Consider the following 25,353-nt stretch of genomic DNA (forward strand, 5'->3'; position numbering starts at 1 on the left):
AATTAGAACTTAACTTATTGAAATCAAGTTATCATCGTAAGATTCATAATTTTTTAAAATTTTCATTGTTTTAGGACATTTTTGATTCCTCTCACATTTTGTCCATTTCACTGAGGTAACTGCCTGGGCCATGGGTTTAAGGGGTCTGCATGAGCCTACATGACTGCTATACTGTGGGCTCTTAAAAGGAACAGAGACTTGCCTTTCCAATAAAACGTCTTTGGACTTCATTGTCACTGGATTGCCCTACCGGATCCAACCACTGGACAGATGTAATAGTAGGTAATTAAAATTTAAGGTTCTTTACTCAGTATTACTTTATTGAAGACCTAACTGTACAATATGGAATATACATCTAGTCTAGAAAAAGTTGTGTTATTTAATTGGAATTGCGATTGAGTAATGTCTGCTAATTTAGAGTGTGGTAATAACATTTTTTCAGGGAGGTCTTAGGACCTTTCTCCCCTTTAATAATTGTGGTTTTGTTGTGATAAAAGTGATACTACAGAGAGCTTTAAGAATTAAGTGTATTTTAGCCACAGCTAATTTAATCACCAGTTCTTTTATTATGTTAACAAAAATTTTCTTTTTAACTCGTGCAAAATTCCTGAGTTCCAATGATGTAAACTGTAATAAACCCAAGTATGAGTGAAAAGCTGCATTTTAAGAACCCACATTTGTGTTACCAGTAATTCAAGGATTCCTTTTATTTTAAACAATTTCATATAACAATTCTTAAAGTAGTATGCAAAATTACCATACGACTTAATACATATTTACAGTCTTAAAAATAGTTACTCTTGAGGTTGACAAAACTTTCCTAAATGAGTATGATTACAGCAAAGTAATGGTGGAACCATTTTTTCCATATTCAGCGTGAATTTCCATTAACAGCAAACAACTATGCAGTGACCTCTTATGCCCAATAACATGTGAGGCTTAAGTTTAAAGAAAGTTAAAGTGGGCATTTGAAATTGAATTTTCTTAGCATCTCACAATTGTAGGTATCAGGTTGTAGGCCCAAGTTTGGATGTAATGAGTAAAAATGTGTTTTAATTGGAGTATCAAATTTTAACTGAATATTAAAGGTGGTACCTGGTGACCCAGGATCTTAAGCCAAATCCATCTTTAAATACAAAAGAATGTCAGATACTGGGAATATCTTTATGCTTGTGATCAAGCCAAGTCAGCAAAATAAACTATTGTTCAGGTTAATGTTCGGGTTCTTGAGTCTGCCAATGCATCAGGGTGAGTCCTTCCATAAGAATATCCAGTAGTGGGAGTTCCCCAGTAGTGTTTTGCTTATGAAACTAAAGAAACTCACCTGAGCACCTGGGGTCTGTTTTTATCAGTAGATAAAAGATTCTCTAAGCTTGCCTAGTAAAACAAACTAGAAAAACATTTTTTCCAAAAATGTACCTGGACAGTCATCTGAATGTTTTGTAAATTTCCATAAAGGTTTAGGAATGTACATGGCAGCTTTCACTTAAAGAAACAGCATCACATTTAAGTAACAAATTTATTAACAAGTTAAACAGTAAGCTCCTAAGCATTTTATTTCATATAAAGAATCTGAACCTCTGCAGACGAGGGTATTTATTAGGCAGTTGTCTCAGCCTAAAAACAGATGCAACTGGGGATGAAGTTTTAATCTCTTTCCAAGGCCTGACCATGTTTTGTGTTGGAGTTAACAGAGCCTAATTATAGTCGAAATTTTAGCAAACAGCAAAAAGGAATGTATTTTCTGCACGTGATAAGATTAATAATAGGATTCTGTTCATTGTCCCCAAATGGGAAAGGAATAGGTTTTTTAATCAATCAGTCACTCAATTTTGAAGTATCTTAGTTTCGGGAAAAAGGAAGAACCTGAATTAGTTTTGGAAGAGGCTAGAAAATTACTATAACAATTATAGAACAGTGGGTTTTGTCCACATTAGATGTTGTTAGAGCTCATTAGGTTTCTTTTTCAGAAATAAATTGCACAAGCAGGAATCAACACCTCAGAGGGGACTCAAGGGAACCCTTTCCTCAGGGCTTTATTTTTCACCATGGTAAATTTACTGATGAAGACTTGGGCAAAGTGTGGATCAACCATATAATGGTATGTTTTCACAGTGGAAGGGAGAGGTTCCACAGTCACCACAGGGCATAGTGTCTGCATGGAAGAGCAGCTGGGGGCCAGGTGACAAGATGTCTTTGTGATATAGTCCACAAGTCTGTTATACTGTTGCTCTGACAGTCTCTCTCGAACTCCATCCACCTGGGATCCAAAAAAAGATTTTTTAAGTAAGTAAGTTGCCAAACGCTCATAAGGAGACTTCCATAACAAAATCATTCCTTCTCTTGCCTTGATACATTGGATGTTGTGCCTTTTAGGTTATCTAATAAAGCCACCGAATAAGCATTTGGTGTTGTGTAAAACTCCCATGTTTGAAGTTGACGATTTCAGAATATTTTACTCATTAACTAACTCTCAAAACATCTGTCACTGGCTCTTTACTAGCCTAGTCCAGGAACAAAAGGAGGAAAGTGTCTTTCCTCTGCTTGAATCTAATCAACATTAAACCCTGAGATAAAAGCTCTGTTTGCTTGTCTCCGCAAACCTCTCCAGACAGAACCTCTTTACCTCTTTCAAACCCAGTGGCTTTGGACAGAGCATTAGAAAAACAAATACCTTTTGAACTGTAACATTTTCTGCTTTTATAAATACTAGGATTTAAAGCCAGAGAAAATAAAAAAACTGGGCAGAGGAAGGGGAAATTTTTATGGAAAAGAGGGAGGATGCAAAGTACATTTATGGTTCATAAAAGTCTGGCTCATCTTCAGTGGAACTCAAATAGGAGAACTGAGATATACTACCTAAGTTCTTAAGAGAGATTCTCTGAGAAAGTACCCATCAAAGGCAAGTGGAGCTATAAATTCCTCCCATCCTGAAATTCTGTATCTATTGTGTAAATCAAGTGGAGTGGGAAGTCTCCTGTGTAAGCCACTGACCTGTGGGGATCAGGTAGCCACTGACCTTTCAGTGGTCTTTACCTACCAAATGTTGGGAAGACTACTCTGGAAGAATTATAAACATTTTAATGAGGGCTTTTTAGGTTTTGAAATAGTAGTAAAGAATTTATATATTTCTGTGTAGGGCACAGAGACGATGCAGCCAAGGGTGTCTTAAAAGCTGCAGAAAGCCAGTGGGATGGTAAAGAGGGAGGTCTGCCTGCCAGAGAAATAAGGAATAAGTAGGGCATCCATTAGAGTTCCGTCTCATATTTTTAAGCTTGGGAAAGAAAATAAAGGCCCCCAAAGATTCACTGACAGATGAAAGCTGTGCACCACCAGGCAAAAGCCAGAGCTCTGATGATATCATTTGATGGGGTCAGGATTCAGCTGGAAAGCTCTGAATACACAAGAGTCTTAATTGCTCCTCCTGAACAGCAGCACAGGAAAACCCGTGTTGTGAAAGGAACATGGCCAAGGAATAAATTGACCTCCTGACTCATTGTGAGCCTCTCATAAGGGATTTCAGTAATGTGCCAGGCATATTAAGCAATTATTATTACCCTAAAAATGGCTGCATTTAACTAAGAAAAGCAAATGCTGGTTTTTAAAAAAATCCTGCCATATTTGAATATACCAAATGATGTCATCTACAAATTAATTCCTTCCAAAATTCAAAGGAGCTGTGTTTCCTAGCATCTAGAGCAAAAATCCCAGAAAAGCCATTTCATGTAAAGATTTTAAAATACTGTTCTTTAGTTTTCACTGGAAGATAATGGGTAGGCTTCCCAGCCCAGCTTCACATCTGTGGATTAGGTTAGGCATGGCCACTGAGGAAAATGTATGGTCAGGCAGCACCGCCAAGTGACTCCCCTACTCCCATTTTGAAAATACACTGGATTATAGTGCTATTAAGGAAGGGTCTACTATCTCTCAAAAAAAAGACCATTTTGTTCTGCAGCTTGGGTCTCCATCAGGGTGAGGGAGGAGGTTAGGGTGTGGACACAGGATTAATCGGGCAGTTACTTTTTGTTAATAAGGAGTTGGGGTTTAGAGGTAAAGGAAACAGTGAGAAAGTGCAGTTTGGAGGCTGAAAGCATGCTTGGTATCTACCGGTTTGCCCAGGTCTGCCCAGTGCCGGGTGCTGCTGTGTAAGCTCAGTAGCTGCCCTGCAGTATTCCTGCCCTCAGTCATCTCTTCCTGCCTCTGTTTCAGCCACCCCTTCATCCCAACCCTGTTATCACTGAACACCAATGGAAAACGAGTGGTGAGCATGGCGTCCAGAGTGTTTGTTAGTGCTTCTGCCTCTAACTAACTCACTGATCCCATGGTCTCAGTTAGCCTTGGCAACTTCTGGCGGGGGGGGGGGGGAAGGGGTGACTCCACCTGTCATCTCAGTAACCCCCGGAGAAACTGAGGTCTGTTCCCCTCCAGCTGTAATTCCCCACAGTACCCCCTCCTCAAGCAGAAAAGCCAAAGAGAAGGATCACAGTTGAAGACAGTTTAACAGCTAAAGATGATTCTCTAGTCTCAATAGTTTAAGAAAGATCTGAAATATTTCCCAAGCAACTAAGGAATAACAATGGTCACAGATATTCCTCAGGGCTTTGGGAGCTTCTCGTTAAGGACCAAGGACTTGAAGATAATGATACTATCCCCTGCCAAGGCCTGTAGCCAGAACACTGCTGCTTTATTGTCATCTGGATCAGAAGATTTTGGCAGATCTAATAAAGTCAGGCTGGACATCTGACCTCTGTTTATTCCCAGAAAGTCATCAACTCGAACCAGCAATGTAGTCTTAGTGCCAAGCCCCAGCTTAAAGCCTGACTGATTACGATCCAAGAAACTAGAGAAATCTCAGAGTTGTTGTGGTTGGCTGCCTTCCATCTTCTCAAATAATTTTACGCAAACAGTGGTGTGAGGGAGACGCAGGCTCCCATACCAGGAAGAAAATAATGAAAGAAGGAATCAGGCAGGACCTGCTGGAGGCAGGTTTGCTGTCCTCTTCCTGGGGCTACTCAGACCCTAAGTTAGGGCCAGCAGGCTACACCTTGCCTCTGATCCATCCCCATCAAGCTGTGTGGGAAAAGATGTCTGTCTCTGAGGTCAACTCTCAGGGCCCCATGGATCAGGCAGTCAGCAGGGAGGGCAGGGGCAGAGCAGTTTGGCAGTGGGTGCACCTGCTCACCCCGGGCTGCACTGCTGCTCACCTTTGACCCCTGACACCCAGAATGCCCCACCTGAACATCCATTCTACATCAACTTATGTGGAGCCGGGAGCCAGCAGCCAGCACATCTCAGGAGCTGTGTGGCCAGGGAGCTGCCCCAAGAGCCTGAACAGCATCCCCAGGAGGTACCCTGTGGTACTTCGGGGATGGGAAACCATCCTATTGGAAAGGGAACACAGAGCCACACAAAATATAGGGCAGGGGATGGGAGAGAGTTGACAAAATTTTGACCCTGAACTCTCAGGAGTTGGGAATGAGGGATGGGAGTGAGTCAGGCCTCCTGGTTTGTGAGCTTGCAAAGGTCAGGCCTACTGCTTGTGCCTTGTTTCACTCATGACACCCCTCACTTCTATGGTGGTCCTCTCCTGTCCCTGCTAAAGTGACCTGCTGCAGTCACTCCCAGGCCACGTGCAGACTTGGGCCTGCTCTGTGGGGTTCAGACCAGGAGGCCTGCTTCGTGGAGTATTTGCATGGAATTGCTGCCTTGGTCCTGGCCCTTCTTGTTCAGACCTGCTTGTTTTGAAGCTCCAGCACCCCAGTTCCATGACAACCAACCTTCAATTCCTATAGGTGGCTTAGCCCCAGCTCTTGAGTCCATCGGCCTCCTTGCTGCCCACACCCCTTCCCCTGGCAGCCCTCCTGGTCTCCAGCACCCACGCCAGACGCTGCTGGCCCATAAATGCCTGGTACCTGCGGTCACCCTGTGTCTCAACTTTGCCGGCAGCTGACCCTGGTCACCCTGTTTTCCGAAACGTACCTCTACGTCACAGGCCACTCTTGGCTGCTTAAGCTGCACGATGAGCAGGTTGCTTTGCTTGCTGTCCTGCGCACAGTCGATCTCCGTGACAGGGAAGGCCTGCTGCTGGGTGTCCTCGCTGACACTCACCACGAAGAGCACTTCCGACGTCAGCAGCAAGCACCCTTCGTGCTCCTGGCCCGAGCCCCTCACCAGAACCACATCCAGGGCCATGTGGACTTCTGGTCTGCCCAGAGACTGAAGCATTTTCCTGTTTCAGAGGAGAAAAATGAGGCCAAAGCCAGCTTAGAAAAGATGGTCACTTATCAGGGCTCACTGTTTGTACCAAGGCAGAGGCCCTCACCAATCTGATTATTTCAGTTTGAAATGTAATTGTCACTTGAATTCTGATTCTGGTCAACAGAACCCAGCTCCTCCTGGAGACAAAGATATCCCTTGGCTTTGGTAATTCCTTTTCTCCCCATTAGAAATGTCACCCCTAATTAGAACACTGGCTCCATAGAGAATCTCAGGCCCTCTTGCAGGCCCGGGCACCTCTGCCAGTGCGCATCCTCCCCTGAGTGGGACGTGTGGGAGGGGGGCATTGTGTCCTGCTGCCAGCCCAGATCCGTGGATGGCAGCCTTTCCCCGAAAACAGCTGCTCCTCTTGGGCTCCCCTGGAAGTGTGGCCCGTTAGCTTGAGAGCAAGCCAGGCCCTGTTAACATACAGCGCACGTGTACAGTTGAACAAGTGTCTAGATAATTTTACCAGACGTATTTGACGTGGCTATTTGGAGCCTGGTCAGCATGCAGATCACTTGGCTGATAGCGCTGTTTGGGAAGCTGAGAAAGTCCAGCTCCGTGTAAAATACCTGTGGTAAGAGAAGTAAGGGAGTTTTACTAGCTGTTTTCTGGAAAACAGTTTCATGCTACAGTGATGTCATCTGCTTAAAGCCATCCATAAAATGCTACAGATCCAAAATGATATCACATCTTTGGAAGCAAGTATATAGATAATCATTAAACATTGCAATGCTCTTAACCCTGGTGATCTTATATTAGCTGCAAACTGAAATATGAATGAGCTGCAGTCCAAGCATAGACTGGCAATTAGAGGACGCATAATGCTCCTGGGAGTAATCAGTCTGGAGCAATAGCTTACACATCATTTACAATTTATGTGATACAAAAGTCAAGATTGTTAGTTGACTTCCTTGCTTAATACTACAATACTTCCGTATCTGTGCTGTGGCTGGTGAAATAGAAAACACAACATACACAGAGATGCACACAAAGGCACACGGTTTGTCTAGATGCAGTATTTAAGTGACTTAATCCAGCTGTTAAACATGAATCCATATACATTTATGAGTGCTCTTGGGGCCTCTGGTTTACTACACGCTCTCCCTGTGCCAGCACCAGACGAGGGCACCCAGCAGCAGTCATGCAGCCCTCCAGAGAGACGCTTCGGAACCAAAGATGGTACAGCATGTGTGCCTTCCGAGGGCTTGTAAATGTTTATAAACGAGGCACAGTCATTAGACTGAGTTAGTGGTTTGTAAAACCTTCAGTGCGGTAATAAAAGTTTTACAGGAATGATGGAAACCAGCAAGGCCACGTGAGGCTCTGTTCTGAGGTGCTCTTACATAAGGGAGAGTTCCTCAGCCTTGGGAAACACACAGTGAGGGACAATGGCATTTTCAAGACCAGAGGAATTTATGAAGTATAAGTTGACTTTACCTCACTGCAGTCTATAGCAAAATGGAATACTGTTTTTATTAACGTGTTAAGTATTTGATAAGGGAGCATTTAACTTTGTCCAGTTATAAGTTGCAGCAGTTCTTTTTGTCAGTTTCCCTGCGAGTGAAAATGTCATCCACAGGAGTGAGAGACAGAACTTGAGGGGAAGGAGGTGAGGGGAAGAGCGGAGAGGAACACATGTTCCTGTCTGTGTGGTCTCTTAAAGGAGCCTCTCCGGATGGTTGCCTGAGTGTGGGCACTCGTCTCCCGCTCTCTTCCTTTCAGACACGGGTTTTATGCCCTAGTGTGGGCTGCCTCTTGTCAGACCGAGTGAGGCGCAGGAGGCCGCAGTCAAATGCACCCTGCAGACTTTATGGCCAGATGCAGATACAGATGCAGAGCTCCTGCCCATAGTTTGTGGTTCCAGCCAGCCAGCCACTTCATGACCAAAACGATGACACCGATTTTAGGTAAAAAGGTTAACAATTCTAGGGTCCCTGGCGGTCCAGTGGTTAGGACTCTGCACTTTCACTGCCAAGGGCCGAGTGTTCAGTGCCTGGTCGGGGAACTAAGATTCTGCAAGCCGCGAGGTCCGGCCCAAAAAAAAAAGGTAACAATTCCAGTTGCCTGGTTCTGTAAAGTCACTTTAATGTGCTCTGCCAAGAATGTAGAGAATTAGCACAGGCGGAGGCGCTTCCTTTCGCACGCACCCACTGCTCCTGCGTGCACGCGCATGTGCGGAGAGGCCTGGCACCAGCCTAATGCGGCAGTTCCACGAGCCCAAGTTCTCCGCACCTGTCTGCTCGGGGAAGGGTTTTCAGTGGCAGATCATGCACCTTCGCTGACACTGGCCAGGAGACTGGGCCTGGCTGCGAGAGCAGCACAGTTGCTGGCGAGAAAGCCATGCCTGACGCCAAGCTGCACGGGCAAGTGCATGCACCCACCGCCACACGCATGCTCCTCTCTCTCTCATTCTCCACATACATATGCATTGTCTTTTAAAGATATCTTCCTGCTTTATAACTTATTTTTTTCTTTCAAATTGCTCACCAGAAAAAGTAAGTCTACTTTCTGCTTCAGTATATTGGATTTATTGCCCTCAACCTCTAACTGGTTACTTTGCATTAAAGTCGATTTTATTAAATGACTGTAAAAAGATTCTGTGACCTGTATATACTGAAATTATTAATTGATTTCCTGGCTTTATAATTTTATTATCGTAATTTATTAGTCATAGTCCAATTCAACTCTTTGTGTAAATAAGCATAAAGAAGTAAGAAAAAGGACTATTTATTTATAGATTTATCTATTTTATTTTTCACTCCTCTGTCATGTGAGGGGCTAGATTATCTTAGGGAAACCTTGGTATAATAACGCAAATTTATCGGTGATGTCTGAGTTGGCTGGTTCTCCAGGACTCACCGTAGCCAGTCTGTGACACGAGCTCAGCAGCCCCTCCAATGGGCTTCGTGAACACTCCCATGATTCCTTTCCCCACGCCGGAGATAACACCCTTGGCCTTGTGTCCTGCTGAACCATGAGCCTCCGATGTTTTCTGGAAGTTCTGCATTGGCTGATCGACTATACCAGCAATTGCACCTGAAAAACAAAAAAAGCCCCGGGTGAGGACTGATGCATAAAATCCTGAGAAAGAGAAAACCTTCAATCTGGAGCACAGTTTTGTTTGGATTGAAAATGAAACCCCACCCTCATTATAAAGCTCTTTACTATGCATTTGTTTACCATTTATCTAAGTACATTGAGGATGTGTTAGACATTATTATCTTCATCAAAACACAAAGTTCAGACTGGGTTTGGCCCAACACAGGATCTGTGAAGTTCAGTTTCGAATTTAATAAACATGCCAGACTATTCCCAAGTGACACCCACACATCCTTTTCCAGAAATCAGGCAACACACTTTAGGGACAAGAGCTAACAATTCCTTAGGAGGAGAGTGAGCCTAATACATTTTCACTGAATCAAGAGGATGAAAAAACTGAAAAGGGCCAGCCCCTTTCCTTGTTCTCTCTTTTAGTAAGAATAAGAGCAATTATTTAATAGTAATGTAATGTTAATATGTTAATAATTATATAATAAGAGTAATTGTTGATATAGTAATTATTATTGCTATTATAGCAAATCTGTTTTGAGTGCTTACTGTGTGCTAAGAGCTTACTTGTAGGAGATCGTTAATTCTCACAACCCTAGGGAATCAGGCGTGGCTCTTACCCTCAGTTCCTAGACAAGGCCACCGAGGCACAGGGAGGTTAAGGAGTTTTTCCCAAGGTCACACAGCTGCCCTGCGCTTGAGCCAGGATTGGAGTCCAGGGAGTCGAGTCACAGCCTCGCTCTTAACCACCAAGCTATTCACTGATCCTGTTTATAAAACAAGCTCTTTCCTTTGCCAGTCTTGGAAGAATTTCCTTTTCTCTCACTTCAGCTGAGGTTTGGCCGCTTACCGTTCACTTGAGAACAGCTACAAACCCTGCGCTCAAGGCACTTTGCTCTAACGGCTTTCCCACGGGTCAGCCAGGCCATGCTCGGAGCTGGAGGGCGAATCCCTCAGCCTCTGTGGGTCCCCCCCTTGCTCCTCTTACCTTGAGGGACCAGGGATGAGTTCGACTAAAGGCCCCAACAGTCCAGATTTTTTGCCGTGTCAGAGGGAAGGGTTCCCTAACCCAGTAAGAGGTAGAAATTTCATTACAATTCTTGACAGAATTCTCTGTTTTCAGCTCAAACCTGCTAGGATTAATGAAAATGCACAGTCCCCTGGTAGAAATTGTAGTACATGTCAAATCCCATTATTCCAAATGCCACTAATTCAGTCTCCTGGGTAAAGGGAGATTTCCAGTTCTCAGTTAATGACCTGCTAATTTCAAGTAATATTCCATTGAACGAAATCCAGTAAAATGAAAGGCCAGTTCCTTTGGGTCAGTTGTAAAGGCAATGTTCTTCATGGATTCCACTCCTCTAAATTTTGACAGAGCCATTTAAGTTTATGTACTGACAGATTAAGAATGACCTGAGGCGACAGGTCTGTTTCCCAGCCTAGACCACCGCTTCCCAAACCTCTTAAAGAAATGATGAGGGAAGTGGAAGAAGCTGCTCACAGCTGGCCTGGGCCACCTTGGCTATCAGGCGCCAAGGGATGGCAGTCTCAGCACCCCCCAAGACACCCGGTCTTGGTGCTTGGGCTGGGAGCTCGCCTCCTGTTTTCAGTCTGAGGAATCTGATGTTCTGCTCTCCATCTATGAGGTCAGAAGTCAGGGCAGCTGGGAAGTATTAATGGAACCGGCTGCACTGGGAGAGGCAAGAACCCTGGGGTCTTCTCTTCAAATCATTTCATAGCAGACAGTTCAAAGTGAATAGCATCAAATCAAAGAACACAGACTTTGTGATTTCACTTTCTGATTTCTTTGAAAGATTTCCATGCTTAACAGTAGAAAAGGTGGGGTAAATAATTACAAATTCACCAATAAGTTATTGCCTGTATTTCTGGTAGAAATGTCTTCTCTGAAGGGCAGATTGCTGTTAACACTATTAAAACAGAGTTGGGGGGCAGGTGAAAATCTCCCATTTTCCTTTAATGTGTCAGGCCTGACCAGCACAAGGAGCATAGAGCAGTGATTATCCACACAAGGCTCTGACTTGGATCTGCCTAAGTGCAAACCCGTATCACAGTGAAACTCCCCTTTGATCTTCCACTTTCTCCAGCCACCGGCCACGGTGAAGGCTCTGATAGATAAACTTTGATAGATAAATTCTTCAGGCAGCCCCCAAAGTGGAAAGCCTGAACCCCGTGACAAGGTGTTAGATGCTAAGAGGTAGAGAAGGAGCTGCAGGAGCGCATGCCCTGGGCCAGTGCCAGGCCCCAGGCGGGAGGCCGGCCTGTCACACACACCGACACCTCACTGGGCTCCAGGTGCGTGAGAGACCGGCAGCCCGGCCCGCGTCTGCAGCTGAGCCTGAGAGGCAGCTCTCCCAGGGCTTCAGAGGGTCTCTCAGGCAGTGTAATCCCGCTAAATCCCACAACTGGTAAATTATTTACTGCCATACACTCCAACTCTGCTCTGAGGCTTTAGTTAGCGGCGACTGATCCCCAAACTTGTCCGCTGGCATCAGGCCCACGGGGAGGGCAGCCACATGGAGCCGGCTGTGATGTGATGAAGTGAGGCAGGGAGGGAAGGGGCGCTTCCCCGGACCCCCCTCGTGTGCTGGGCAGGGCAGAAGCCGGATGTGCTTCCTTTCCTCTTTTTTTTTGGTCACACTGCGCGGTATGCGGGATCTTAGTTCTCTGACCGGGGATTGAACCCGTTCCCCCCTGCAGGGGAAGCATGGAGTCCTAACCACTGGACCACCAGGGAAGTCCCAGACGTGCTTCCTTTCCTACCCTTTGCTGGAAGAGGAGGGCTTGCTCTGTTTAGCAAGGGAACTAAAAGACCCTCCCTCACCTCTTCTGTGACTTGCTCCCCAGCCTTAGGCAAAACTCACCGGGTCACTATCTATGAATGTTCTGCCTGTGTGGCTATTTTGGTGCTGCCTTATTACATGTTGTAATTTTATTCTGAACATTTTTTTTAAAATCACAATAGCGGAGGCACAGGCCTGGGCTGGGACACCGCTCCACAGCTCACGTTCCAGGGACAAACGAACCCCACAGAGTGTATTAGGCATCCCGGCTTGAGGCTTGCTTGTTTTGACCACGACAGATGAGCAAACTGAGAAGGAAGCACGTCTGTTATTCCCAAATTCCCTTCTAACTGCAAAGCAGGGTGCTGATGGCTGAGGGCAGCATCAGCCGGACTGTGTGTTAAGCGCCTTCTCGGTGCCGAGCTCTTCACTCGCTCGCTCGCGAAACCGTGCCGACTCACCTGGTGGAGGCCTACGTGGTCGGGATTCCGAAGGGCATCCCGAGAGCGGCCGTCAAGACAGGTGTGGCTGCTGGGAAAGCCAGCAGCGCTTCATCCAGCTCAGGCATGGGCCAGGGAAGCGAGTTCTGACATCCTGCCTTAGGTATTCACCAGGGAGAAGTCCCACCTGGGAGGGGACGTGCCGTGCAGCTGCGACACGGAGCTCACATCCTCTCTCAGCAGGCTCCAGGGGGTGGTAGAAAGTGGGGGCATCCGGGGAACGGATCTGATAAATGCGGGCAAGCCTGATGCCAACTCTGCAGGCTAAACAGAGTTTTTCCAAAAGCCACTGCTTTCTGAAAACGGTTGTGGATTTCCTGCAGGAGCCTCCGCGGCATCTCTCTGCAGCCCAACACTTCCTCACTATCCCGGGGCGATGGGGCTGGGCAGGACAGCTAAAGACGTCCTTTGATTTTTCAAGTGCCTCATAACGCTCCACCGTGTCCCCATGAGGGCCAAGCCGAGTCAAGAAGGCCCATCAAACCCATAAACATTTGGGGGAAATGGATTTTTCCTACCCTGGAACTGTCAATTGTTCAGTCTCCCCACATCCTGATCGTTTCCAGGCTTGGAGCCCTCCAGGGTGGGTGACATGTGGGAAGGCCCAGGTTCTTGTCCTGCCTGGAGGTTTGACCTGGGCAAGTCACTTAACCTCATTCATGCCTAGGTTTGAAGATCAAATAAGATGACCCATGTGAAAGTACTTTGACAACCCAGAAGTGTTATTTAAATATATTTTTTACTGACCAGGTCATTTATGTTTATGTCTTATAAAGGAAGAAACTGAGGAACTAGCATTTTGATTTCACCAAGCATGGCTTTCAAACTATTATATGATAATAGCTCTAACTTCAATCGGGCATTTACTGGCATTTGGCAGTTTTATACACCACTTCTGGGGATGGATTAAATGGTGACAAATCTATACTTTTCCAGGTGAGGGGACTTGGTTGGTCCTACTCTCCCCTTTCTTCCTGCCACACATCAAGGACCAGACGTTTTGAAATGACCCAGTGATTATGTGGGATACAGAGAGTTCTTGAACTCTTCCAGGAAAGGAAGCTGGTTGGGCCAACCTTAGCCTGAGAAGCACAGAAATGGACACACATGTGCTTCTGGGAGTGGAGCTCTTAGGGGCCCACAGACTCCACGAGCCTACTGTAGTTTCCACAGACAGGCTAAGTGGTTCTTTGCATGGATGAGTGAGTACAAAACATGATGGCTACAGCAAAGTTCAAAGGTTTAGGATTTTCTACCCTGGTTAATAACAGGAGCCATGCTGGAAAGGATGACATCACAAAGGCAGAACCATGGCTCCCCACGTAACTGATTTCTACCATCAGGCACAGTTTTACACTGTGGAAAATGGGTGGTGGATGTGGGCTTCTCTGGGTGGGGAGAGAACAGATTAGTCAGGATGGGGACAGCCACGTGCCAGCCGGCTCAGGTCTCCTCTGCTGAGCGCCTCCATCCAAGAAGCGCTTGGACAGCGAGAAGGAAGCTCTCCTGCCCAGAGCAGAGGGCATGTAAAGCCACGATTCTTAGCAGAAAGAGGTCCCACAGTTCCCAAATGATGGCTTGAGGGCTCCAAGATAACCTCACTGACACTTCCTGTGGTTACAGCAACTGAACCCACTGGACTAAAACTAAAGCAGAAATGCTCCTGCCACTGCTCAGATGTCTCTCTCTGCGGGGACACTCTGTGAAACCAGGCAACTCTTATAGTTCCTTTGCTACCAGAATATAATGAAGGTGCTGTTTACCAAACATGGACCCTATGCCTGGCACACAACCGACCAGCATTACTTCCAATAACAGCAGAGTAATTTTCAGCCCCAATTTACAAAAGAGAAGCTCTGAGGTCACAGAGAAAGGGCCTGGACATCTGAGCCTGGGGTCCGCTGGCTCCCGAGGACCGGCTCCCCCCCCCCCCCCCCCCCGCCATCTGCCCTTCCCCAGAGCAGCCACTCTGCCGGCGGGGTCGCTCCTTGACCAGCTGCTCCACCCCGGGTCCCCGTTCCCACACATCATCACAGGACCGTGCCCCACACCACCGCAGGTGAGGGCTTAAACACTTTCTAGTAACTTAACCTGAAGTTGTAACATCTTACGACTTCCTCTCGGGGCCTCAGCTGGCCCCCCTGCGAGTCGGGGGGGTTATGTACAGAACTGCAGCCTGGAGAGAGGACAAATCCTTTCAAGCTCATCTTTTCTGACCTTTGCTCTCCCTGCTTTGGGCCACTTTGATCTCTGCAAGATGCACACTCCTTCAGATGCTCGGCAGGCAGGCTGCCAAGCAATACAGTTTTAAATTCCTTTGCAAACAAATAAACAAAAGATACCCTTGAAAATCCTGCTCTGTAAAATTTCAGCTCTGAAGCTTCCTTTTCATAGATTTTCCAAAGCAACTTATTTTTCAAACATTTGTAATATTTGGAAATACCCCTAGCAATCTTCATCTCTAGCTATACCATCTGGCTGCTTGACAAATGGCAATTACTCGGAGTCAGGCAGATCTGGCATTCTTAAAAAAATAAAAGGGAAAAGTGGGCTCCTCACTGAAGTTTACATGACATTTGCACATTGCTCAAGTGCTTCCCAAACACAAGCAGGCGTTTGCAGTATCTGTGGCAGAGAGGCAGCAAGCGCTTCAGGAGGTTTGCCCGTTGCTCCCTTCAGCAAGCATGCAGCTGTGGGCTGCCGTCCTTGTGTTGACACCCCGCGCGCGGGGCCCTACGGAGTGAATGATGTCTTACGGAAGCCACGAGGACGCAGAGAGGCATCTCCCACCAGAGGCGAGGGAAGGCGGGAACGCGACCGGCGGGGAGCGGGGAGCGGGGAGCGCCCAGGTCCCAGGATGGCCCTGCGCAGCCGCACAAGGGCTCTGGAGAGGGTGCCGGTTCCAGAGCCCCGCTGGCCAGGGTAGGAACCAGAATGCGTGCCTTGGCCTCTCTGAGCCTCAGCATCTCTGCAGAAAGAGGGACAGTCCACAACCAGCCCGTGGGAAGTCCTGGGCCCCGGTCCCTGGCAGTCCCTTACCGAGCAGGCTGATGCCCAGCCGGGACAGGCCCTGCCGGAGCCCCTCGCCTAGGCTCTCCGGGAGCTGCCGCCGCCACTCCTCCTGCCGGTTGTAATGCTCCTCATCCAGCGAGAGCCGGTCCATGTTCCGGGCCAGGCTCGTGGCCAGGTTGGTGATAGAGGTGAGGGTACCTGAGGGCACAAGAGCACGTGGGTTGGTCTCCTGGTCACATAGACGGTGGCCCCTAGGGGAGTGGTCCCTGGAGCGCTGTGGGGGAGGGGAGAGGGAGGTGGAAGCACATCCGCCTTCTGGACTCGCCCATGGAGAGTGAGGGTGGCTTCCCCTCGATCAGTTTGAAGAAGCAGCCTTAAGACAATGAGGTGAAGATGCACACTTGCTGACAAGGGTGATGGCACTCCTCACAGCGGGTAGAATTAGAACCTCTGTTACCAGAAGAATGCCCACGGCCTCATAGGAGGCTATCATGCACTTTCATTTGACTGTTAGGGCTTGGCTAAAATAGTTAGTTTTGAAGTCCTCACTGAGGCCCAGTTTTGAAGGTTGCAATTTGCCTGCTCTGATTTGAAAGGGTAAGGTTATGTTGCTGAATTTTAAACAGATCGTAAAGGAATGTTTCTACTTTTATCATTTGACAGTCAGGAAATAATTATTATGCCACAGAGAATATGCGTGATTTTGATATTCAGGGTGTTAGCTGAAAAACAGTGAGGACAACAAAGGGAGTAAAGCATGTGAAAGCCACGATTCTGTCTGGTTTTCCCAAGAAAGGCTATTTCTGCATCTTGCTCAAGACAGTCATAATCCCCTCTAGCAAGTCTGCATAGACCCCAGTGAGAAAAACTGAAAGACATCAACGGACATATCCTGAAGCTAATGAATTAGTTCATCTGTTATTGGATGTCTAGTTTTCAGAAGAAATGGAAGATGTTGTTTTTGCAGCTGCATCTTAACCAGTCATCTGAAAAGAAAAAATCCACGTACACACACACAGACAAACCAAACAGATTTTCCTAAGAGAAGGAGAGAACAAGTGTAAAAAACATTCAGTGAGTCACTATGCTAAAATTACTGCCGGAGTGCAATTTAGCAAGTGTTGGTTGTCTTATTTTAAAATAAAAACAACAGAACCACAAAGATTCAAGTGTCAAGAGTGAGAAATCCACCAGTGACTCATCTGTGAGTTCCTGCAGCTTGGCTCACAGGCCTCCCGGATGACCGGGGCCCCGGGGGAGTGGTCCCGTGATTGTCCATGGAATTTGGTTTATTGCTCTTGCTGTTCTCTTGCCAGTCCCCCTCTATGGATCATGGGTTCTCGTATTTCGAGCTCAAGTCTTGTTTGAGGCCTTCTAGAGACTTCTGTAACCTGCCCACTCAGAGTTGCAGTACTGTTGACAGTAAAAAGCCTTTTATGGGGGAGGAGGCCTTTGCCCTGTTTCCCCTGCCTCCTGCTGAGAAGAAACGGGGACTCAGATGGCCCTTGTTAGTTCCCGAGTCACTGCCAACCTGACCAAAATATGGGCAAACAAACACACGGATGAAAGGAAAGCACGCTCTCCTTCTTGTGGGCGGCAGTTTGGCTTCTGCGCCTGATGACCCGTCTGGGCCACAAGGTGGCACTGTTTACGTGGCGTGCTAGGGAAAAGCTGGCTCTTTCACCTCCCAATCGACTTCCACGTCAAAATGTATCCATAGCCTTACAAAAGTTATGACAACTGTATCTATATTTAAAAAAATATGATGAGGCAACACAGTGTAGGATTTCTGATGTTTAGCAGAAGTCTTGAACACCTTTAATATTTCTGTATTTATCACATGGAATAACAGTTGAGCCAATCCTTGTTTTCCCATTGGGAGGTTTCAAATTCTGAAGTTTCTGAAACATTTTCACACACTACAGGCAAGCAGTGATCTGTTTAAAATATAAGACATTATATATGAGCTTTGTTACAAATCCAACACTTCACTGCCAGCTAACAAGCCAAACAAAGTTAGAGGCAAACTTAATTCACTGAAAACTTTTAACACGTTCTTTAAAAATAAAAAATAAGAGAGGGAAGGAATGAAAATAAGGCCTCATTACAAGGAACCCGAATAGCTACCTTTGGAAATGTGCTTCACAAATGATGTCGTCCCTCTGGAAACTCCGCTCACAAAGGCTCCCGGGCCTCGGGTCAGCCCCTCGTACGGAAGCCTGAAGAAGTCGGCGATCCCATTCCCGATGCTTCGCACCAAACTTGCCGGGCTGCCAAGGATTTCCAGGGATCCAACCACCCAGCCTGTGAGGGACCAAAGGGAAGGGGTTACTGAAATCTTAAACACAGCACTTTCAACATATGGGACAAGTGACCCATTTTCCCTGCAATTCATTTTTCACACTAGAATGGAGAATGTAATAAGCTCCTTTGGAGCAAAATATGGGAAATAACTCATTCACTGTGAATTCATAAATGGCAAACTTTCATACTTTATAAATCAAAGTGATCCTTTTGGCGGCCTCACAAATAGCTTTAATATGACTTCCCTGCCCGAGCCTCCCGTATTCCTGCTAAAAGGGACCCGTGTGCAGGGGACAATGCTCCCGCCCCCAGGAAAGGCAGTCCCTGGGGCTGCAGGTGTTCGCAGGCCGGGAAGTTACCCTTAAAACCTCCTTGGGCAGCGGAGGCACCAGGATGAGGAGGAGACGCCTGGTCAGGGGAGGAGGCCAGATGCTAAATGCGGTGTTGCAAAGGGGATGCACAGTTCTGACAAGGATGGAGCAGTTAGTTTTAATCTTCCCCAATCCTACCAAGCTGAGCGCTTCCCTTTGGAGTGGAGCTGGAGCCAGAGAAATGTTTCCCCTTCAAGCCCAGCTTCAGTTGTGTAAACTCTAGTGACAGGGACATGCTGATTAGGTTAGCGAGAGGGGCGTGTTCCCCGCGAATGTCCCAGGAGGGGAGCTTTGGATCTGGTTTCCTACTTGAGCTGGGGCTCGCCAGGAGCCGGCCCGCTCAGCGGCGGCCCGACTGCCGAGCGCTCGGCCCCGTGGGAACGGGGCTGTGGTGTGGAGGCTGGAGCGGCTCCCCTTCGCCTTCCTCCCCGGGTGGGGGGCTCGGGGCTCTCGCCCGGAGGACGGGAGGTGCAGGCAAGGGCCGGGGGCTCAGGAGAGGATGCCGAACAGACAGCTCCCCCTGGGGACACCATGGCCTCTCCAGCCCAGGGCGGCGAGCGCTTTAACGGGGAGGCCACGGGGACAGGACCCGTGTGGGAGCCGATCCTGCCGCCCCCCAGCAGGGTTTTGGAGGCCAGGCCTGTGACAGAGACCCCCAGTCAAGTCATCAGTCCCAGAGGGTAGGGAAGGTACGGGTGCAAGAGCCAAGCCAGAGCCCTGAAGGGTTCCCAGGCCCAGCCCTTGTAGAGAGGAACGTTCTTAAATTTTGAGCCCACCTCTCTTCTCTGGAACATTAGAAGACAACACTAGGGTTTAGGTTAAAAGAGGGAATAACTTCCAGAAGATGCAGATTATAAATGGAAGCGCCTATGGGCGCCAGGCATTCAACTCCCTCAATTCTCACAGCAACTCTTCAAGTCCTAGTAGCTGCCTCCGTGCAAATTCAGATTAGCCAAGGACTGAGCCTCTCCCTGGGTTCAGGGACTGTTCCAGGTGCAGGGGACAGAGCCTACTCCGACACGGTGTTACCCCGTCTCCACCATCTCAAGGGCAGGCAGGACAAGGAGGAAACTGCGGCTCAGAGGTTGAGTCAGTTCACAGTCTCCCCGCCGTTTAGACACGTGCGAGGGTTCCAAGCCAGGTTTAGCTGGTTCCAGAGCCCACCCTCCCTCTTCCTGGGAGCCCAGGCTGCGCTGAGTAGGCAGGGTACCGTGGAAGGCTGTGGAATAGTCTCCCTTGGAGGGCCTTCTCTGGAGGTAAAGAAACAACAAATTTCCTTTAGCTTGGCATAGTTGTAAGGTTCGCCTGGAGGCAGAAGATTGGACTAGAAACATCTTAATTCCCCTTCTCTCCTAAAGCTCCATATAGAGATAAAGAAAGGTGCGTAGCTACTGCCAAGCAAAGACCACTCACTCTACAATGGGCCCATTCAGGCCAGGGCAGCGGGGCACAGGGTGTGTGGAAAGCACCCAGCCTCACCTTCTAGCCCTCACCCCGGCTACGGGACGGTGAGGGAGACTCTCCTGGGTTAGGTTCACTGCTGATGGGAAGGCTACGTGTGGACCAGCGCTACTTCTCAGTGGCATCTGAGATGGCCAGAAAAGGACCAAAGCATCTGAGGGCATTCCTTCTTTAATTATTTCCCTCCAAAAGCACATGTATCTTTTTCTTACCTGTTTCCAAACTTTTGTTGAAAACAAGTGCCTGTCTGGCTTCCCATCAAACTGAGCCTTGGAGGTAGAGGGAGACCCCAGGAAATTACAGAGCCCACATTCTTTTCTTCAAATAGGGTCAGTTGTTACTCATTTCTAACTACTTTACTGTTAAAACCTCTACAAGTACCTCCCTAGAAATGAGGTCAGGGTATTTCAGTCATCCCAACGAGGAACCTTTTAATCAAGTCCAGTGGGTGAATACTGACCCATGTGAGATGCAGAGGCAACTTGCCCACTCCCAGGCCAGCCCTTTCCTTTCCTCTACAAGAATGCCAGTACATTCTCTTTAAGATGCTTCTACCCGGGGGTAACCTCCTACCATCTTCCCATTTCCAACTCTTTCAAAAATCACTGCTTTCCTCCAGATAATCTTCAGATTGTCTGCAGGCCTTTAGTGACAGAATTCCCAGCAGGCCTAAAAACTTGGCCCTCTGTTTCAGAATTTCTTGTCTCAGCATATAATGAGATTGGGACAACAGCTTAGAGAACTTTTAGGTGGATTACAAAAAATCCAAACAGAATGTTCTTGTGAAAGCTCATGAAAAACAAAACAAAGAGAGATCATTTTTAGCACATAGGCTGCAGGGACGTGGTTCCTTGGTGGTCACAGTTGGGGTTTCTCTGCCAGCTCATTACTCTGATGGGTGCTCCCCACACCTCAGCCTAATGTGATGACCAGACGGACGGGAAGCTTATTCCTTCCCAGGCTCCAGAGCAGAGCTCAGTAACCTACAGGCATGCTTCTCAGGTTAAAAACAAAAACTGCCTGAAAGAGTAGGTTTTTAATATACCCGTCTATTAAATTTGAAATCGTAGCTGCTTGTTTTTAAATAATATCCTAGCAAGAGGGAAATATTTTCTTCATTGTTGTACAAGCTATCAAAACAACAGTTCCCGGGCAGGGCCCTCCCCTGATCTTGCCCTTTTCAGTTGAGAGTTCTGGGTAGCGCTCTAACTCTATGAATTCCTTTATGGAGAAAATGTAATCTTAGCAGTAGGGCAACTACATGGGTCAGTCACTGCTACAATGTTACCTTATATGGGAATGTACCCACCAAGTACAACATTACCAAGGTCTCTTGTTTGTTACTTTCAGAAAGGAAGACCTCCATGCTCTTTACCAGAAGGGGCTGCAAGACCCACTCTGGTTGTTTGGTGTCGGGTGCTGGAATGCATGGGAATGCGAGGAGCCAGATTATCAGACTGAAACCACTTTAGAGTGAATTTAGGTCAAGAAGGCGTGTTCCGAAGCCAATCACCATAGGGTATCAGGAGACAACTTGGTCTCCAAAGCAACCTTCAGTGCACAGCGCTCCCCATACAACATTTTGTACACATGTTCAAAGCACCCCCTGCGGACTCCCCCCGCCCCGGGCTCAGGCCTGTGGAGAGGCTGAGATGCCTACAGCCTTCTCTTTGCCATCTGTCTAGACAGGCAGGGCTGCGCTGGGTAGATAGAAGGCTCTTTATGCCTCTGACGAGCACACAAATCCTCTGAATTTCTCACCTGGAGCTATTCATGGACTGTAATGAAGAAAGCTAACAACCCAGAACTGAATTTCTTTTAGGCCCAGGACCTGAGGGCCTGGGCTGGTTTTTCTGGCCGCACTAGTGCCCTAACATAGAGCCTTGTGCCTGCAAGGAGCTGAAAAAGCGTTTGCTAAATGGGATTAAAACTCTGTCATATAACAGCAAATATAACAGCTACTATTGCCTGAGTGTTCATTAAGTGCCAACCAAAATTCAGGGTACTTTACATACTTCCACTTTTTCCTGTCAAAAATCTTAAAACCCATTTTATGGATGAGGACACTGAGATATGGGAGGTTCAATAACTTGCCCAAGGCCTCACAGCCGGCAGTGGCAGAGTCTGGATTCAAATCCATTACTGTCTAACTGCAAAGGCTGTGCTCTTCACCTCCCACCAAGCTGCTTCCCTATGTCTTGAAGTCAGTAAGCCCACCCCAAAGCCTTTCCTTTCTGCTCAGGCTCTGGCTCATCGTGGCCCCTTGGCTGTGTCCTCACCTGCTCTGAAGAGAGCCCCCGCGGCATAGTGCATGGCCAGGGCGTGGACGAGCTGCCTGGCCGTGGTGAAGATGGGGCCTCTTTCAAACACTGAGAAGGAGAGCGGGGTGTGGTCGGAGGCTATGTACAGCTTGAGGGAAGCGTGGATGCTGACGAGGAGATTCACCGGCTGTATCAGCAGCTTCCGTAACTTCACAGGATGCACCAGGGCCCTGGCGTGCTGCCTGACCTGCACAGGCAACACCTGTTTCCCACCTGCGAAGGCCACGGGGTGACCGGCCGGGTTGCTGCTAGGAAGGTAGGTCTCAAACAAAGTTTTGATGTAGTAGACAAATGTATCTTCCACATATAAGCGGGCAGGTTTCAGTTCGAAACTGAACTCGTTAATATCAAATAAGAAGCTCTTGCCCTCAGTTAAGGTGAGGCAGAGTTTGATGAAACAGTTTTTCTTGTATTCTTCCAAATCTTTGTTGGACGTAAGGAGACTCTGCATCTTGGAACACTGAATAGATTCTGTTTTCTCCCCCTGGCAGACCAAGACAGCGAAGTGGAAATTGGACTTGTTATATAGCTGGTTGTCCAACTGCAGGTCCCTACAGCAGACCTCCACACAGTAAAGGTGAAAGAGGGTGGTGGTCGTCTCTTCCCCAGGGACGTGACCAGCCACCGGGGCTATTTGGAGAAAAACGTTGTCCAGTGTAAGTCTCAGGAGCTCAGACGATACTCTGTGGTGGGTGAGGTCATCAAACACCGCCAGGCTCAACTGAGTGATGAACATTTTAAATGTCACAATCTTCTCCAGAGTTCTACGGGAGAAAGGGAAAAGAACAATGAGTCTCCCCTGCTTTTCTTTTCCTCCCTCCCTTTCTTCCTTAATGTCTTAGTTTTTAATGATAGTGCCTTATTAAACACCTCCTGACGTCCCATCAGACTCTCGTAAGAAACAAATAAGAACTCAACTTTCAGTACATTGTGTCTGGACAGAGCCGGTCATACTCCAACAGTATTGGGAAATGTTCCCAAAGGGACTATTACAAGTTCTTGTCGTGTTGCTGTATCATGTTTCCCTTATCAACACCAGATTTTTTATTCTCAAATCCCTCTAGTTCTTTGTGCACTAATTCTCTGTCATGATCATCACAAAGCAGAAAGTCATAATAAAATAACCAAGATGCCTTATGCTGGAAAAGTACAGCAAGCAGAAGAAAACTCATCACGAGCCCACACTACAACAGCCCAGCTACCAGCGTGTCAGGCCATGTGCTCTGCTCCCCCCGCCACGTTTAGAGCTGAGCTGTCCATCGCGAGCCACTCTGACGTGCGCTAAACCACTGGGCTCTCACTCCCGTCAAGGTCATCTCTCCAGAAATTCACCCCTTTTCTGTATCGTTTTTTCTTCACTACTAGCAGCTTATAAACATGCTCTTATTTCTCTTGTCTTAAAAAATCCCTCTCGTAACTCTATGTCCCCCTCTAGCTATCACTCATTTTCCTGATCCTCTTTACATAAAAACTCCAAAGCATATACACCTTGTCTGCTATTCCTCACTTTCCACTTTCTCTTAACCTTGCTCCAGGCAGGCCTTTGTCCCCACTCGTCTACCAAAGCAAGTCTCGTCAAGGCCCCCAAGGGACTTCCATGTGGCTAAATCAAATGACGGGCATTTAGTCTGTGACTCATTCACCCTACAATGGCATTTGACGGGGTCGATAACTTCCTCCTTCTGGAAAAACTTTCTTTGCATGTCTGCTCTCAGCTCTTGTACGTCTGGTCACTCAGCACCTATGGGACACCCTCCTCTTAAAGTTAAGGTGCCCAGGGTTGAGCCCTTGGTCCTCTTCTCTTCCCATCTCCACTCACTCCCCTTGGAGATCTTCATCCAGGCCTACGATTTGACATGCATCTATATGCTGATGACTTCCAAAGTCACATATTCGGCCTAGAACTCCCTGTGAACTCTGATCTTGTATTTCTAGCTGCCCATCCACATAGTAGTGACTTACACGTCTCAAAAGACATCTCAAGTGGTCACGTCTGTAGTCAAACTCTTGATCTCACCCCCAATCCCACATACAGTCGTTCTCATCTTAGTTCATGACAACCACATCCTACCAGGGGCTCAGACCAAAAATTTGGAAATCCTCCTTGATGCCTCTATTTTCAACCCTTATCCAATGCGCCAGGGAAATCCCATTGGCTTTTCCTTAAAATACGTCCCAAATCTGACCATTTCTTACCACTTCCCCTGACAGTGTAGCCTAAGCCATCACCACCTCTAGTGTGAATAACTGTAATAGTCTCCTGACCAGTCTCCCTGCTTCCTCCTGTGCTTCTCTATAGTCTACTGCAAAAGCGCAGGGAACTGTATTCAATATTCTGTGACAAACCATAATGCAAAAGACTATGAAAAAGAATATATATGTGTATAACTGAGTCACTTTGCTGTACAGAAGAAATTAACATTGTAACACTGTAACACTGTAGATCAACTACACTTCAATAAACTTAAAAAAATAAAGCTGCCAATGGTCTTCTAAAAATTTAGGTCACATCATGTAACTTCTCTGCTCAAAAAGCTCCAATGACTTCCTGGTTTCACTCAGAAGTAAAACGAAGCCCTACACGACGTGTCCCCTCCTTCTAGCCCTTCCCTCCCTGACCCCAGGCACTAGTGCCTTCCTGTTCACCCTCTACACTTGGCCTGCACTGGCCTGTTCCCTGCTCCTCCAATACGCCAGGCACACTGCTTCCGACCTTTGAACTGGCTGTGCCCTTTGTCTGGAAAGCTCACCCCCAGATGACCACATTACTAACCCCCTCGCTGCTTTCAAGTTGCTCAAATGTCAACTTCCTGGTGAGGCTTACCTACACCAGTTTTTCAAAACTACACTCTCTCTGTCCCTGTGCCCAGGTACTACTAGTCCTTCCCAGGCTCTGTTCTTATCCCTGCAGAACTCCAACTTTCTACTGAACCATAAAATTTCCTTTTTTATTACGTTTATTCTCTGTCCTCCCTTTCCCCACCTATGAGAATGTGATCTCCTCGGGAGCAGGGATTTTGGGCGTTTTGGTCACTGGTGTATCCTCATCCCTACAAGAGCACCGGCATCCAGTAAGCACTTGAAAAATATTTGCTGAACAAATGAATTAAGGAAATACAAGCAAATCCTTGTTCCTTTCCTATTTCTACCACTGAATGCATGGATTGTTGCTACTGTCATAACAATGCCCTCCTAATGCCCTAGATAAAACGTTCCTGAAATTGTCGTGTGGGCTTGAAATTTTGGGCTATGCAAGTCAAAATTTAGTCTCCGG

At 47.3% G+C, this 25,353-nt stretch overlaps 1 protein-coding gene across 10 annotated transcripts in view; it reads right to left on the bottom strand.

Moving 5' to 3' along the window:
* Positions 1-751: 751 nt before the first annotated feature.
* The window catches only part of VPS13B (vacuolar protein sorting 13 homolog B), a 769,553-nt gene continuing 744,951 nt past the window's right edge, over positions 752-25,353 (bottom strand). For all 10 annotated transcript variants that reach the window (XM_057531718.1, XM_057531717.1, XM_057531723.1 and 7 more), the window contains 7 exons: positions 22,038-22,843; positions 17,750-17,926; positions 15,650-15,820; positions 9,121-9,297; positions 6,728-6,830; positions 5,980-6,229; positions 752-2,260 (listed from right to left, as the gene is read on the bottom strand). In XM_057531718.1, the coding sequence (XP_057387701.1) occupies positions 2,012-2,260; positions 5,980-6,229; positions 6,728-6,830; positions 9,121-9,297; positions 15,650-15,820; positions 17,750-17,926; positions 22,038-22,843 (1,933 nt within the window). In that variant the 3' untranslated portion in view covers positions 752-2,011. The remainder of the gene's footprint in view (positions 2,261-5,979; positions 6,230-6,727; positions 6,831-9,120; positions 9,298-15,649; positions 15,821-17,749; positions 17,927-22,037; positions 22,844-25,353) is intronic.

Source organism: Balaenoptera acutorostrata, chromosome 17 (assembly GCF_949987535.1).
Source record: "Balaenoptera acutorostrata chromosome 17, mBalAcu1.1, whole genome shotgun sequence".
Lineage (NCBI taxonomy): Eukaryota > Metazoa > Chordata > Mammalia > Artiodactyla > Balaenopteridae > Balaenoptera > Balaenoptera acutorostrata.